The 15481-nt window shown below is 39.1% G+C and overlaps 1 protein-coding gene across 3 annotated transcripts in view; it reads left to right on the top strand.

The window, feature by feature from the left end:
• Positions 1–13940, top strand: part of LOC148369853 (TOX high mobility group box family member 2-like) — a 170025-nt gene extending 156085 nt beyond the window's left edge. For 2 of the 3 annotated variants that reach the window (XM_088332082.1, XM_088332084.1), the window contains 3 exons: positions 5707–6099; positions 8868–9007; positions 12517–13940. In XM_088332082.1, coding sequence (XP_088188208.1) covers positions 5707–6099; positions 8868–9007; positions 12517–12559 — 576 coding nt within the window. In that variant the 3' untranslated portion in view covers positions 12560–13940. The remainder of the gene's footprint in view (positions 1–5706; positions 6100–8867; positions 9008–12516) is intronic. The other variant, XM_088332083.1, reaches the window with a different exon arrangement.
• The last annotated feature ends 1541 nt before the right edge of the window (positions 13941–15481 follow it).

Raw genomic sequence — 15481 nt, forward strand, 5'->3', positions numbered from 1 at the left:
TGAAAATGTCACCAACGTCAATGTACACTTCCGACAAAAGCGATCGTATTCTATATAAAACGCTTATTAAAACTCTTACCAGAGTGCGTTTTCCTCGTCAGTTCTCCTCTCTTGAGTTTATCCTTAACTTCTTGTTGGTCCGACTCCATATCGGGGATACCAGGCCAAAATCACGCGAATTTGCGGAGGGGAAGATTATTAAGAGGACAGCATTCACGTCACGTCACGTGCACAGAGCATGCTCTGGCTCCGTTAAAAGCAATTACAGCTCCTTCTCCGTTTTATCCAAATTATTTATTTTATAACAAATGATCTGAAATGATCTGCATTTATATAGCGCTTTTCAAGTCAATGACTTCCCAAAGCGCTTTACATTGTGCTTCACATTTCCCAATAGCGGCCATGATCTGTGCAGCCATGTAAGGCTGCTAACCTGCTTATTGGGGGTATTGGGGGTTCAGTGTCTTACCCAAGGACACTTCGGCATGTAACACGGACAAGCCGGGATTCGAACTGGGATCCCTTAATCCTAAAACGATCGCTCTACCTCCTGAGCTACTGCCGCCCCAAGTATTCCTTGGTCTAGTATCCATACATAGTTTAAGTATATATTTTTAATGAACATATATTTATAATTATTAATTAATTTAAAAAAAATAAATAAATAAATAAAAAAAATAAAAGCAGGACCGAACCCGACCCGACCCGACCGTATGACTGACATTTCAGGCCCGACCCGGCCCGAAATTGCCTCGGGTTCGGGTTCGGGCTCGGGCCATGAATCTTAGCTCTAATGCTTACCCCACAGTCAGAAAATCCCTTTTATTTTTTTTGTTATTATATAAAAATCTTACTTCAATTTATATCTACATGACACTCACACTACAAAAAACAAAAACGAATTTCACCCCATTGTAAGAAAATGTAATTTATTTTGATATTTTTTTCTAAATTTGTACTTTTACTTCAATTTAGAACAAAATTGCACTCACATTGTAAAAATGATTAATATTCTTACCCAAATGTTATTTTCTAGTGAATGTTTTTTTCTAATATTATTCTTTTTTTAAAACAGAAATTCCTAACAAAAACACAATACCAAGGCAAAAAATATGATAATCCAACCTACTTGTCACAAAATGTCACTTATTTTAGTTATTATTTCTGGGTTGTTTCTTTTTTTACTTATATTTTTCACCTTTATAGTTCATTTGTACTCTTTGGGGAAAAATAAATCTTACTTTATTGTTAGAAAGTGTTGCTTGTTTTTGTTTTTTTAATTTACAATATTTTTACTGAGATTTATAACTCTGTGCCAGGACCAGTACGAAGACAGGACCGATTTGCATGCGTTTCTCTTAGTTTTATTAGGAAAAAGGGAAAGGGTAGTACCATGAATTCCGGACTATAGAGCGCACCTGATCATAAGCCGCACCCACCACTTTTTAGGTGATCTGCAACTTTTATTCTTACACAAGCCGCACCCATGTATAAGCCGCATGCGCCCGTATTATAGCTTGTGACACAGTCACAGGTTTAACCCAGACCGGGCTGTAAGCTCCACTGTCGTAATTGCAAAGATAGTGCACAATTCTAGAGTCACAGTCGGTATCATAAATGGAAAATGATACCCGTAATTAACGTATGATGCAGACTTGTAAAGTCCGGGTCCCGTTGAAAGTAATCCAAGGAAACAAAATGTATATTTCCAAAGTTAAGGGTGGGAAAAATATATATCCGCTATTGTCCGCTGCGACAACAGACAGATCTACCGGTAACTCAGCTTTACCCCAATTCCCATCAGCCCGCGTGTGCTCTGCCCCTTCTTTTTGATTCGTCCGTAGAACACATAACAGAATAAATCTGTAAAATAAATACATTACAAAAATATACAGTTGCAAATTCATATTATACATGGTTACACATATTTACGAAGAAAGACGGTACACCGAGAGACTTTTCAAAGCTTTAATAATAATAATATAACTTTCACCCCAAACCGTGCCTTTAAAAGGTACCAACACGCTAGTAGGATCACGCTCGCAATGTATCAAACGTGCCTGTTAAAAAAAAGCATCCCGTAATTGTGAAATTCACGGAAGATCGTCCTCAACTTCCTACTCATAACTATCGCCATCAAGGGGGCCTTCCTCATTATCGGAACGTACCTTAACTTTACAGACAATGTATGCATAAACTTAGAGGTTGCAGTCTTTCTTGACGCCCATATTCTACTGGTCTTAATCTTACCTTTTATACTCTAGCGCCGCTGGTGGCCGTTAGAAAAATTCCATAAATTGGCTGCTTCACTGAATAAGCCGCAGGGCTGAACATTTGGGAAAAAAGTAGCGGCTTATAGTCCGGAATTTACGGTATACAGGATCCGTAGATTATTGATCGTGGGGAGCAGGTTACTCAGACGCGGAAGTGTTATTTCCGCGGCAAGCGAAGGCAGTGTCGAGAGCGGGGAAAAACAGATTGATGGGCGGAATGGGAGAGCAAAAACGTCGTCAAGTTCAGAAAAGGGGTCAGAGCCGGGAATCAAACAGGAATCAGGACAGGAGAGAGTCAGGGTTGAAATGGCTTGCCTAGCATGAGCAGAGGTTCGCAGACGGACTGACAACGGGTGACAGAAAGACAGGGGTTTCAAAAGAGACAAGCAGCCAATCAGCGTCCGAGGCATTTGGCGCCAAAGGAGCAGACTCAGGTGCCTCGCATCAGTAATCATGACAGTCTGAACTTAAAAATATATACATTTTCTAGCAGATTTTATGTGCTTATTATCTTGGTGGAAAATGTTTCGTAAAGGGACAGTGTGTATTAATTGACCACTGATGTTGTATTTAAAAAAGTACATTTCATTCTTTCGCTCAGATTTTTTAAAGAAAAGTAAAATGACAAGTTGCTTACTTTAAGTTTAAATAAATGTTTACTTCAATTTTGAACTTAATTGTACTTTAAAATAGACAAATTTGTCTGTTTAATAACATGTTTTGAGGCAGGGAAAACCTGACATGAAAATCGGTATTTGACACGAAATTAGTTAAAATAAAGTCAACATTTTGTATTCCTGTAAACCAAGAACATTCTCATTATCAGCTGCAGAACAGAAAATAAAACATATATGATGTGAATTTTGTGAAATACGTTCAGTGGTCAACTGCAAAGTATGTTACAAGAGAACTGAACGATTCTCAAAACAGTTTTGAGAACTGATCTTCGCACTGCATGCATTTAATTTGTCAGCCACAGTCTGGCATACCTTATAAGTAACTCACTCATGCTCTCTTTTACAGCAAAACATATGTGTATGAAATATACAATAAATCTCATCAAAACTGTATTGGCTTGAACGTTACTTGAATCTTACCAAGGCGAGTCAGACTCTGTTTCGATCCACTGTTCAACATGCCTTTTAAATGTTCGTGCCTCACAGAGCTACTGCTATGATATGCAAAGTCCGTTTTGCAAACTTTGCAAGCAGTCTTTTTATTCAACTAATTCAGGCTAAAATACTCCCAAACTTAAAAAGTTTTGGTTTGCGTCCTTGATGTTGACGCGGCCATTTCAGTGTTTATGTTACAGACAGAGACACTCTTGCGCATATGCGACTCTCAGCAGAGATTATATTCATATTGAGACCCTTCACTCAATTGGAAAAAAACGTGTTTGGTGACAAGAGTTGACAATGGAATTCATTGTTCAATGTTTTTATTTTCAAATTTTGTCCACAACATCGACCAATCATTGCAGCCCTAATAGTAAGATGTCGGGAATTCGATTTTTAATGAGCTATTTTTAGTTCTTGTTGATTTGGAGCATTAGCTTGCCATTGGAATGAATTACAGAAATGTGGCAGCATGGGAATAAAGAAGAGCGAGGAGGGGGCTGGGGATTGCATTGTTTAGTGCCGCTTTGTATTATGGGTACAACATAGTGCCAGGAAGATTCCTTTTGTCATTCCATTTGTTCTGCAAGCAAACAGCCTCATTTCTCCACCTTTCAATGTGCGTGCGTATGTGTGTGCCTGTTTGTATTCTCCCATCTCTGTCAAGGTGTCTATTGATCATTAGCCCGGTCTCACATCTATTCATACAAATGGCCTCCATTACTGTCTAATCAACACTGATGGTCGGAGATGAGCAGTGTGACAGCTCATCATAAAAGGCTAGAAGCTGGGGGCGCTCTCGCGGGTGCTACGCTTGTTCATAGCGCCCACAATGACAAAGGTCAAATCGCCAAGTTTTCGTTTTGGGGGACTTTGGGAGAGTTTTTACAGCATTGCAAGGCGGAAGCTCTTGCTAACCATCAAATTTCATCTGGCCATTCATTCATCACACAAAGTGCAATGAGGACGCGGAACATGCATTCTGAAAGCTGTCAAGCCAATGATCGATTGAAAATTAAGTCGGGATTCATTTTTGTGCTGCAAGTCGGTGCGCTAGTGCAATAAGCATGTTTGCCTCGCTGAATGTGGAGTCTTGCTTTTTTTGTTGTTGGGTTTTTTTCCCATCCTTTTCCTGGCTGAAGTGTTTCAACTATTAGACTTTACTGATATAATCGGAGAACACTTGCTGACCCTGGCCTGTGCTACAATATGAGATTACAACAATGTTGGAAAAAACCTACCAGAACATTCCAACTTTACGTTGGCTTAATCTGATGCAAAAAAAATCCCCGGAAAATATGTCTAATGGGCTCCCACAGTTCAAAACGTATATACATTGTTAGAACTAGAATTGTCTTTATTGTTACTGATAACAATGTAATGGGCATTGTTTTACAAGGTTGGACGCCATTATAAACGTGTGACAAGGACTTTAAAGGCGAAAATCAAATTTAAAAATAACGTTAGCATAAATAGGAAACATTTTTACAAGGTAGTTCTTGGTGACTGGCCTGATTTTTAAGTGTACGAGAACTATAGTGCAATGGAAATAATATTTGATATATAAATTAAAGGTTGGGGGCATTGTTTACATGTCTTCAAAAAAGATTAGAGTATTTACTCCTTCTTAATACAAACTATTTAATCTAAATATCTTCCATCATTTTTCTCTATCCAATCCATCTATCTGATCTTACTGGTTTTCTGATCGATTCTTCTGTATCTGACGTACGTGCTTACATGATTCTATGTGACTTATCGACTCCAAAATGGCTTACCCGAATTTTGTTAACATGTGCACGCAAGTGTCTTTAGCTAGGTTTTGTTTCAAAGGCAACCCTAAAAAATACCTACAAATTAGATAAACATTTGCTTTCACGTGGTCTGCTTTTGTGGAGTCTCTAATGCCCTCTGGTGGTCAAATTGGGTGCTATCCAATCTTCTTCATTTTGCTTGTTAAGTGTGTGTTAACAATGCCCAACTGCGTTCAAATAGCCCTTGGCCTTTTTTCTCCACGTGCCTATCTGCTTTTAGCAAAGAACACAATAGGTAGGAGGAATTGGGGGACGGGCTGGAGGGTGGATGGGTAGTAAAGAGTGACGTCATGCTCGTCCTCACGTTTTTTTGAATTTATTTGTTAGTGTAGCATGAAAATTGTGAAAGTAAGTAAAGGCCCGCGTCGAGTGCAGTCCAAATGCCAGGCCAAACAGCAAGAAAGATGAAAAAAGAAGTGTTTATTCAAGCGTGTCTTAGAAATGCACTTACTTGCACAGGTATCAAAAGGAGCTCGAATGAATGTATCATTTTTTTCTCTCCAGACATATAATGACCCTGAGCCAAAAAGTGCCCAGCAGACCAGCCAGCCGTCTCACCTGCTGCCCCCAAAGCAGTCCCTGTACAGTCCCCAGCCCTCTTCACCCTACCTGGGCTCGTCGGGTTCCTTCCCCCTGTCGGACCTCCAGAGTTACGCGGGACCACCGCGCCATAGTTTGGCCTCCACTCTCAGCCAATCGCAGATTATGCCACCCAGCATGAGTGCCTCGCCACCAACCCCATTCCAGATCAGCCCACCACTGCACCCCCACACCCAACTCTCCTTGCACCAGAGCTCGCTGCTCAACCAGCCAATCCGCATGCAGCAGTCGCAGCCAATCATCTCACACCAAATGGGACTCCAGCCACCTTTGCACTCCCCGCCACTCAGCCAACAGGTAAGTGTGGAGTGGTTACTAGGCTTGTGCGATACTGGGATTTTTGTTATCGATCCGATCCGAGTAAATACAGGGTAGTAGCATGATTGATACCGATATTTTGTGCTTGGAAGTCTCTCTAATCATTTAAGGATCAAACCCCTACAGTTAGTTTTTAATTACGATACATTCAGTGTAAAACTGGTCAATTTTTAATAAATGAATACAATGCAAACTTTAACCTTAAAAAATATACATACCGTAAATTCCGGACTATAGAGCGCACCTGATTATAAGCCGCACCCACCACATTTTAAGACTAAAACCGATTTTGTACTTACACAAGCCACACCTGTATATAAGCCGCATGCGCACACATTAAAAAATGTAACAGAAACACAAAATTAACCCAAACCCGACTTTAAGTCCCACGATTGAAACTAAATGTCCTTTATTAAAGTACAGTCCAAAAATCACAGCCGGCAAAATGAACGGAAAATACTGGTACTTAAGGTTTGATGCAGACCTGCAGAGTCCGGGTCCCGTTGAAAGTGATCCAAGGAAAAAAGTGTATATTTCCAAAGCTAAGGGTGGGAAAAATATATATCCACTATTGTCCGCTGCGTCCACAAACAGGTTCCTCACCTTTACCCCACTTCCCGTCACCCCGCGTTTGTTCCGCCCCTCCTTCTTCATTTGCCCGTGCAAAACATATCAGAATAAGTGTCTAAAATAAATACAAATAAATACATTACAAAAATATACAGTTTCAATTACATATTATACATGGGTTACACATATTTACAAAGAAAGACGGCACATCGAAAGAGTTTTCAAAGCTTTAATAATAATTATATAACTTTTATCCCAAACGGTGCCTGTGACAGGGCAGTTAATGGTAGCAACACGCTAGCAACACGCTCGCAACACAGTAAACGGGTCTGGTAAAAAAACATACCATACTTGTAAAAATCATGGTAAACCGTCCTCATCTTCCTCCTTAGAACTGAAGCCATCAAAGTCGTCTCCCTCAGTGTCGAAAATAAACTTTGTCATATAGACGTCATCCCACGCTCCCTTATTCCAAAACACCCTAGCAACACGCTCGCAACACAGTAAACGGGTCTGGTAAAAAAACATACCATACTTGTAAAAATCACGGTAAATCGTCCTCATCTTCAGCTTTTAGTTTGAAAGCTGCGTCATTTGCCTTTCTTTTTGCATTTTGCGTGTTGAGGGTATGTTTACGCTAATTTAATTTATGCACAAGCCAAGAAGTTGCAGTCTTCCTCGTCGCATATATTCCACCGGTCTAAATCTTACCTTTTGTACGTTAGAAAAATTACATAAATTGGCCGCATCACTGAATAAGCCGCAGGGTTGAAAGTTTGGGAAAAAAGTAGCGGCTTATAGTCCGGAATTTACGGTAGATATTTCTGTTTGAGATGTAATGTAAATACAAATATAAAAAGTCAACTTGACAACTAAAATCCATATCCATTGCACAATATTTTGAAAATTAAGTCAAAGTGTAAACAGTGTAAATAATACATTGTAAAATTTCAAACAGTATAAAAATTAAAATACTTTAACGACAACAACAAAACAACAAAAGCCAAGCAATCAACAATGTAACAAAAAAGAGAATACTGTACAACAATGTCGACATCTAAAATATTATATTTCTACGCTAAAACCCCAAATTTGCCAGAAATTGAAAAGTATGCCTTATAATCTAGTGCGCTTACAGAGCCTGTAATACAGTAAATACATTTGAACATGCATGATATAACAGGATGCCTCTACATATGGTAACCATTTATAAATAAAAAGATTAATTTTAGTTGTGAGATCAAATTCCCTATTTTTTAACAGCCATGAAAATTGACTCATTTATGCAAGAGGTACGATTGGGCCGGAAAAAATCCATCCCAACCTGACCCAGGCTTGCAGGTGTTAAGGCCTAACCCAGCCCGAGCCAACACTAATTCACTTGGTATACAGGCCTAGCCCAAAGAAAACAAAAAATTCTGCAGTTAAATATGTATTTGTACATAAGGGCTTGTATAGTATTTTGTTGAATGACTCTTGTTTTCTCCATTGTATAACATTATTTGGTGAAGAAGTGGCGACTATCCTATCAGAATGCACTATGCAAATCATTGTTTCTGGCTCTGTAAACTTTAAACCTGGTGGTCTCGTGGTAGTGTTCAACAACAGCAGCTTCTCCAAAAAGAAAAGCCGTCAGCTTTGACTGTCATTGTCTTGCAGCAGTATTAAATAATGGACCAGTAAGAAAGTGATGTACCGTATATATTAGTGCAATGATTCATCCAACAGGGCCTGAGCACGGGTTGTGTTCGTAAGGTTGCCGACACTCGACCTAGATCACTAGTGGTACAGATGAAATATGAAAATGACTTAGACCACATCTCTTTATCACACAGGGCCAGAAACACAGATTTGCATAGTGCATTTTGTTCTGCATCAAGATTCTTTCCACTTTTCACCTGTGTGTCAATAACGTTGCAGTTTAATATGTATACATTTGTCAGACAGCTTTTACAGGAATAGTATTTTGTTAAAAGACATTCTCTTTTCTGTCTGTGTCTTTCGCAATGTTATTAACGTCAAACTTTAGGACAATTTCAGGTTTTTAGGTGCACCTTACAGTCACATACGGCAGTCTCAACAATTTTTGAAAGAATGAATAAATAAAATTCTGTTCAAACACTTTTAGCCATTGTGCCACCCCCTAATTATTATTAATATGAATTTCTGATCCTCAGGGGTTTTCTCACATTCAGGCTGAGTACCAGAACAGTGTGGGGAGCTCGCAGTCCCCAGGGGCCCCCAACCCAGTGCATGGCCAGAACCCAGACTGGGATGGCGAATACTGCAACAGGGAGTGTGGATCCAACCCTTGCAGGTAAACTCGCTATTCCAGCTGCACAGAGTGAGAATTGTCAAGCATGTTATGAAATTTTTAAATGAGTCATTGCAAAGTGCCTCAGTTACATGGCCTGTCTTGGACCGACTTGAATTATAAACTCAAACGGGACGTGCAGCAGCAGCATCCCAGAGATCTGATTAAAGTCGCCTGTGTTTGGTTTAGCCCCCCATCACCTTATCAAACCTCTCAGTGGGAGGGATCTCGTTTTGTTTTGCACCTTAAAGTCACCTCACAAGGCCGAGATAGAGAGTGACGACTCGTCGCCACTCGGGGATAATTCCAGAGCCGTACGTCAAACGGAATCGTCCCCAAGTCCAATCACGTTTGCTGCTCTTTGAGGACCATGGAGTATTTGCATGAATGTTCTCGCTCGCGGAATAGCTTGTTGATGCCGTAAAGGGCCCTCACTCTCTCGGAACATAAATTGAAGGAAGATTTTTGCATTTGACAAGACAAATTATGCATGTCTCTTGATGAGAATGATCATGTCTACCGAGTTGCCTATTCCATTTACTATTTCCTGATAATCATAAACAGCATATATGGCCTGCATGTCTGTCTGCAATACAAAGTGTCGATTACAACCCCGGATGTGTCACCACCATTTTACAAACAAATTAACAAAAATAAATAGAAGAGAATTGTCTTTATTGTCGTTGATAAAGTGCTACACTGCTTACAACTAGATTAGATATGGCGCTCTAGGAGTAACATGTAATAAAAACTTACAATATAAAAATAAGATTAAATATTAATATATTTATTGTAGACTAGAGGTGGGCAAACTACAGCCAGTGGCCAGATGTGGCCAATCGGGCTTTTTGATCAGGCCGGCCAAACGAAAATGTCAAACATATAGTGATAATATGTATACAATGGATAAAAAAAAACATCACTGAGGAAATGTGTTGAATTGGTCCCCAGTGTCCCTAACATTCAACATACTTTATTCTTTGCTATTTCTATCACGTATTAACATTTGTTGGCCTGGAGAGTGATGGGCGCCACCAGGCTGTAATTGCCCAAGACACGCCACGGCAAGTGGTGCCCCTACGACCCTGGGGTTAAGAGATACAGCCACCCCACCAGTCCATTAATCTTATTTATTAAGATATTTATAACATTTAATGAAAGAAAAAACAGCTCCCGAGCTAGCCATATTGCATTTTGAGTTTTTCAATGCTTATTATAAAATGTAGTAGGGGACATCATCTATTACTTGCTCTAATTTGGAGTGTTTTAATACCAATTTGATTAAACGGTTTATTTATAGACAAATGATATAAATATAACAAGTACTTGTAAATGTCTGAATGATTGATTATTCATAAAAGCATGTTGTCTCTGCCATACTAAAATGACTTATTTCCATTTCCTTATATGTTTTTGACTTAATAGTATGTGCAAAAATGCACACTTTTTCAAAAGGCCTAATTGATCATTTTCCCTCATGTATCACCAAGGTATCTGATTCGAGACTGAGTCAATAGATATCAAAATAAAATCAATAAGGTTTTTTCCCCAGCCCTTTTGCCAAATATTTCAACACAAGGCAGCCCACCACTCAAAACATTTTCCACTCCTGTTGTAGATGTATGTCAAATTGGCTCAAAAAAGGTTGGGAAGTACTAGGTTATTGAACATATTATAAATGTGAAAATGGCATTAATGTCAATAATAAGTTTTGATGAGAAAGGCTAAAAACTGTTATTTTGAAAACACTTGCACTCGCACAACAATGAATTAGTACTGCGGCTGAGTGGTTAGCGCTACAGTTCTAAGGTCATGGGTTCAAATTCAGCCACCAGCCTTCCTTTGCATAGTTTGCATGATCTCCCCATGCTTTTTTGGGTTTCTTCCGGGAACTCTGATTTTCTCCCACATTTAAAAAACATGCATGTCAGGTTGATTGGTCGGTCCAAATTTTACTTTAGTGTGAATGAGCGAGTGAGTTGTCTGTCTCTGTGTGCCCTGCCACTGGCTGGCAACCAGTTCAGGGTGTCCTTTGCCCACTGCCTGAAGATAGCTGGGATGGGCTCCAGCACCCCCACAGCCCTACTGAGGATACTCGGTGCAGATAATACATGGATGAATGGATGGATGGAATTTGTATCGATACCACATGAGTTTGTTGAAACAATTGCTCATTAGCTAAGAAATACTTAATGCATTTTTTGTGAAATAGTGGCCTTACTGTTAAATATTTCTCATGCTTTAAAGGCCAAACATTATACAAACCTGCAGTAGTGCCATTACAGTAATCCCTCGGTTATCGCGGTTAATGGGGACCAAAACCACCCGCAAAAAGTGAAAATGCTCGAAGTAGCGACGCCCCTTCAAAAATGTATAATTTTTTTTTTATTATTATTTTATTTATTATTATTATTTTTTAGACCCGCAAAGCTCGGAACCCACGAACGTGGAACCGCGAAGTAGCGAGGTCCCAATGTATTGCACATAATTTTGATAATATCAATGTGATGCTATTTGATGAATTTTAGGAAACATTAATGGAATACAATTCTGGATTTTGTATGCGATAATGGCCCTACAGTACGTCAGTAAATCCATTATCACATACTAAGTGTGTAAGTAGTTAAAGCCATCATTGCATGTCAACAGTTTGATTACGAATTATTAATCATTTAGAATATTATTTAATTCCAATATTGAAAAGTTTTAAAAAATTGGAATAACTCAGACGGTCTTCCTAACCCCCATGCATCATACAAAATAAAATCAATATAGTGCCATTTCCAGACAAAATATATTCTAAGCAAGCAACTAGCAACGTTGAGGCAGTTGTTTAAGATTGTGGATACAAAAAGTATCAATCAATGTGTTTACATCCATTAAGCAGTGAAATTATGATAAATATTTTGCTGAGATTTGGGTTTTGTAAGGGCAGGACGGCAGCGCAGTGGTTAGTGCGTGTGCGGCACTGTTCTGAGGTCATGAGATCGAACCTCCCGTGTGGAGTTTGCATGTTCTCCCCGTGCCTGCGTGGGTTTCCTTTGGGCACTCTGGTTTCCTCCCACGTTCCAAAAACATGCATGTCAGGTTAATTGGCCGGTCCAAATTGTCCCTAGGTGTGAATGAGCGAGTGAATTGTTTATCTCTGTGTGCCCTGTGACTGGCTGGCAACCAGTTCAGGGTGTCCTCTGCCCACTGCCCGAAGATATCTAGGACGGGCTCCAGCACCCCCGCGAGCCAACAGAGGATAAGCGGTGCAGAAATTGAATGGATGGATGGGTTTTGTAAGGCCATGTAAGCACACACCGTAATCTGAATAGGCTGTTTAAGATTGCTAAAAAGTTGTATTTTATTCAATGTCACGGGTTAAATGCGGAAATGCCGTCTATGAAATGGATTATGTTAATCATGGGGGAAAAAGAAGAATTCTGATCTCATACGATTGTACGCTTCACAGACATGTTTGCTCGTCGTCTTGGCGTGATTAGAAGCTAACATGTGCTCTTTCTCAGCAGCGGCATGGGCGCTCGGGACAAGCCCCTCTACCTCACTTGAAGTCGGATGACTTACACGCAAGAGTGCGACTCCAGGGAGATTTCCGACTAAACATCGTCAATATATCTGCTTCGACACCGTTTTACTTCATCTTCCTGGTCTTCTGCCGGATTTGAAAAATCCCAAAGACCGCTCCAGCATCTTCACCTATTCGCCAAGCACTTAGAGCAGCCACACGCCCGAGGCACTTTTCTCTCCTCTCTCAATCTGTCTCTTTATCGCTCACTTCTCCTTTCTTTTACCAGTGAACTTTTCATTTACATGCAAGGGCAGCCAGCTTTGAGCTTCTGCCAGATTGGGAAGGAAGACACACAAAAAAAAAACCTTCTCATTTTGTGTTGGAGATCATAGAGATGCTCTCTTTTTGCCTCCTCGTCGCTGGAGCTGACATGCTCTAAGCATCGTCAGAGTTATTCGAATTAGTCTCCTCATTTGGGCGTACGCTTTTTTTCTGGAGGATTGCAAGATCATGATAAACACAAGATGTTTGCAAACCCAATTATTTTACCTTAATCAAGGACCTTTTGAATTGTTCTGATTTCTCACAAGGATTGTAAATACCACCTAAAAGGGTCCTTCTTATATGTGTATTTAGCAGCAGGCCCTCGACTGTCTTTGCTTTGTTTTCTTTTTGGATTTTGTGGTGAGGGGAATACACAAACTAAATGGGTGAAAAGATCCCCCCCCCAAGATAATCGCCAACTCCAGCCCGAGAGGTCCAAGCAAATATAAGTCACGTAACCTCAGGACGTTGCCCAAGCGCGGAAGTGAAAGATTGCAAATCTTTCCAGAAATGCCCCCACCCCACCACCTTCCTTTTGTCCCCGCACCACTTGTACAGGTGAATTTAAACGAAACAAAAAAGAAGCTAAATGTGAAATGTTAAACTAAAGAAAAAAAAAGTGGGGTTTTGAAGTTTTGACTAGTTTTTATTAGGTGTTTTAGAATTGTGTTGAACTCATCTTTATCATATTTTGTGAAGAATTCAAAAATACGATTTTTTGGTTTTCACTGTAGCGGGTTTCAAGAGGAACGGACATCGGGGTATAAAATTCACTTTTGTGTATAAAGCCAAATGTTCTTCTTTAATATTTTCGTGACAGAGACCCGATTAGTTTGGATGAATATTTGTTTAACAAAAGTTTGTTTGGGCAGTTTTACTTAAGTTTATTAATAAAAAAGAAGTGATATGTTGGCTTTTTTATCAGGGTTCCTTATTATTATTATTATTATTATCATCATCAACCTAATATTATAACATGTTCTATTAAAGTATTTTTCAGAAGCTGTTGGTACAATACCACTAAACCAGCATTGGACTCATTTTGTGTCACAAATATTCCTTTGTTTTCTTTTTGTCTGTAATAAAATGTCTAAAGTACGCTGCTGGGCAATTCTGTTTTTTGTCTAAGCATTGGTCAGCAACACCTGCGTTTCAATGCATACTCACCCACACTGCAGTTTTGGCGTATAAACTACCACTAAGGGATGGGCAGGGCACCTGTATGATGCGGCAGGGGTAAACCAGTGAAAGCTGTCGGGCCCTGCTGTTGAACAGAAGAGTTTTTTGTGTCACCCTGACCCGAATGACACCGCCACTTTCTTGGGTGTTTGGGCCTTTGGGTTTGCCATGATCCCAAAAAACCTTTTGTGTGTGTTTTTGCTTCTTTTTCTCTTTTATTTCTTTGTTTTTGTGTATGTGTTTGTCTTGCTGTCGACACCCCTCTCGAGGGATATGACTAAAGTAGATAGATAGAAAAAATTGCCTAATGAATTTTTGGTTTAAAAATCTTTTTTTGTTTGTTTGTTTTTCCATTTTCAAGTCAAGTCATTTTTATTTGCATAGCCCTTAATCACAAAGAGTCTCAAAGTGCTTCAGAGGTTATTAGACATGAGCAGTTTAGGTTATTCATATGCTATAGAGTAGAAGTGAGTTTTAAGCTTAGATTTAAACATTTCCACTGAGGTTGCAGATAGGATCTCAGGGGGAAGAGCATTCCACAACACCGGTGCCCGGATGGAGAACGCTCTCGAACCAGCGGAACACTTCTTGGTTCTTGGGATCACCAGAAATGGTATCAGTTTTTTTTTTTTTTTTTTTTTTTTTAACTTTTTATTTCTCACACCAATTTTGACAGAGGTTTGATTCCTCCATCATACATCAACACAAAATATATACACTTGACACACTCATAAATAACAGAAGAAACAACAAAGAAGAAAAAAAATACTATTAATAGAAAGGAAGAATAAATGTTCATACAATACATCCATACAAAAAGAAACATATATATATATATATATATATATATATATATATATATATATATATATATATATATATATATATATATATATATATACATATATATAAAATAATAAATCAAAATATACACCCAAAAAAAAAAAAAAAAAAAAACATAATAAATAAGGGGAGGTGTTTAGACATCAAGTAAAATTTGTGTGATAGGCTTCCATCTTTTCTCAAATTGGTGAAGTTTCAGTTGAAGTTTTGCAGTGATTTTTTCCATAATGTACATTTGCTTTAATTTGTCTCTCCATTGTTTTATGTCAGGAGGTTGTGGTTTCAGCCAGGACACTGTGATCATTTTCTTTGCTACCAGAAGCATTACCCTTAGTATATATTTCTGTTGACCAGATAGTAATTCTTCTGGCAAAATTCCTATTACGTAAGCCTTTGGGTCCAACCGCAACTCCCAGCCCGTGATTAATTTTATTTCTCTCTGGATACTTCTCCAAAAATTTAATATTACAGGGCAATTCCAGAAAATATGCGTAAAGTCACCGACCCCCCCACAGTTACGCCAGCATAGATTTGAGGTATTTTTATATTTTGAAGTGATAGAGGGTGTATAGAAGAATCGCATTTTTACTTTCCATTCAAACTCCCTCCATGTCGGG

This window comes from Urocampus carinirostris, chromosome 3 (genome assembly GCF_059441175.1).
Source record: "Urocampus carinirostris isolate Australia breed hairy pipefish chromosome 3, RoL_Ucar_1.0, whole genome shotgun sequence".
In the NCBI taxonomy this organism is placed as follows: Eukaryota; Metazoa; Chordata; class Actinopteri; order Syngnathiformes; family Syngnathidae; genus Urocampus; species Urocampus carinirostris.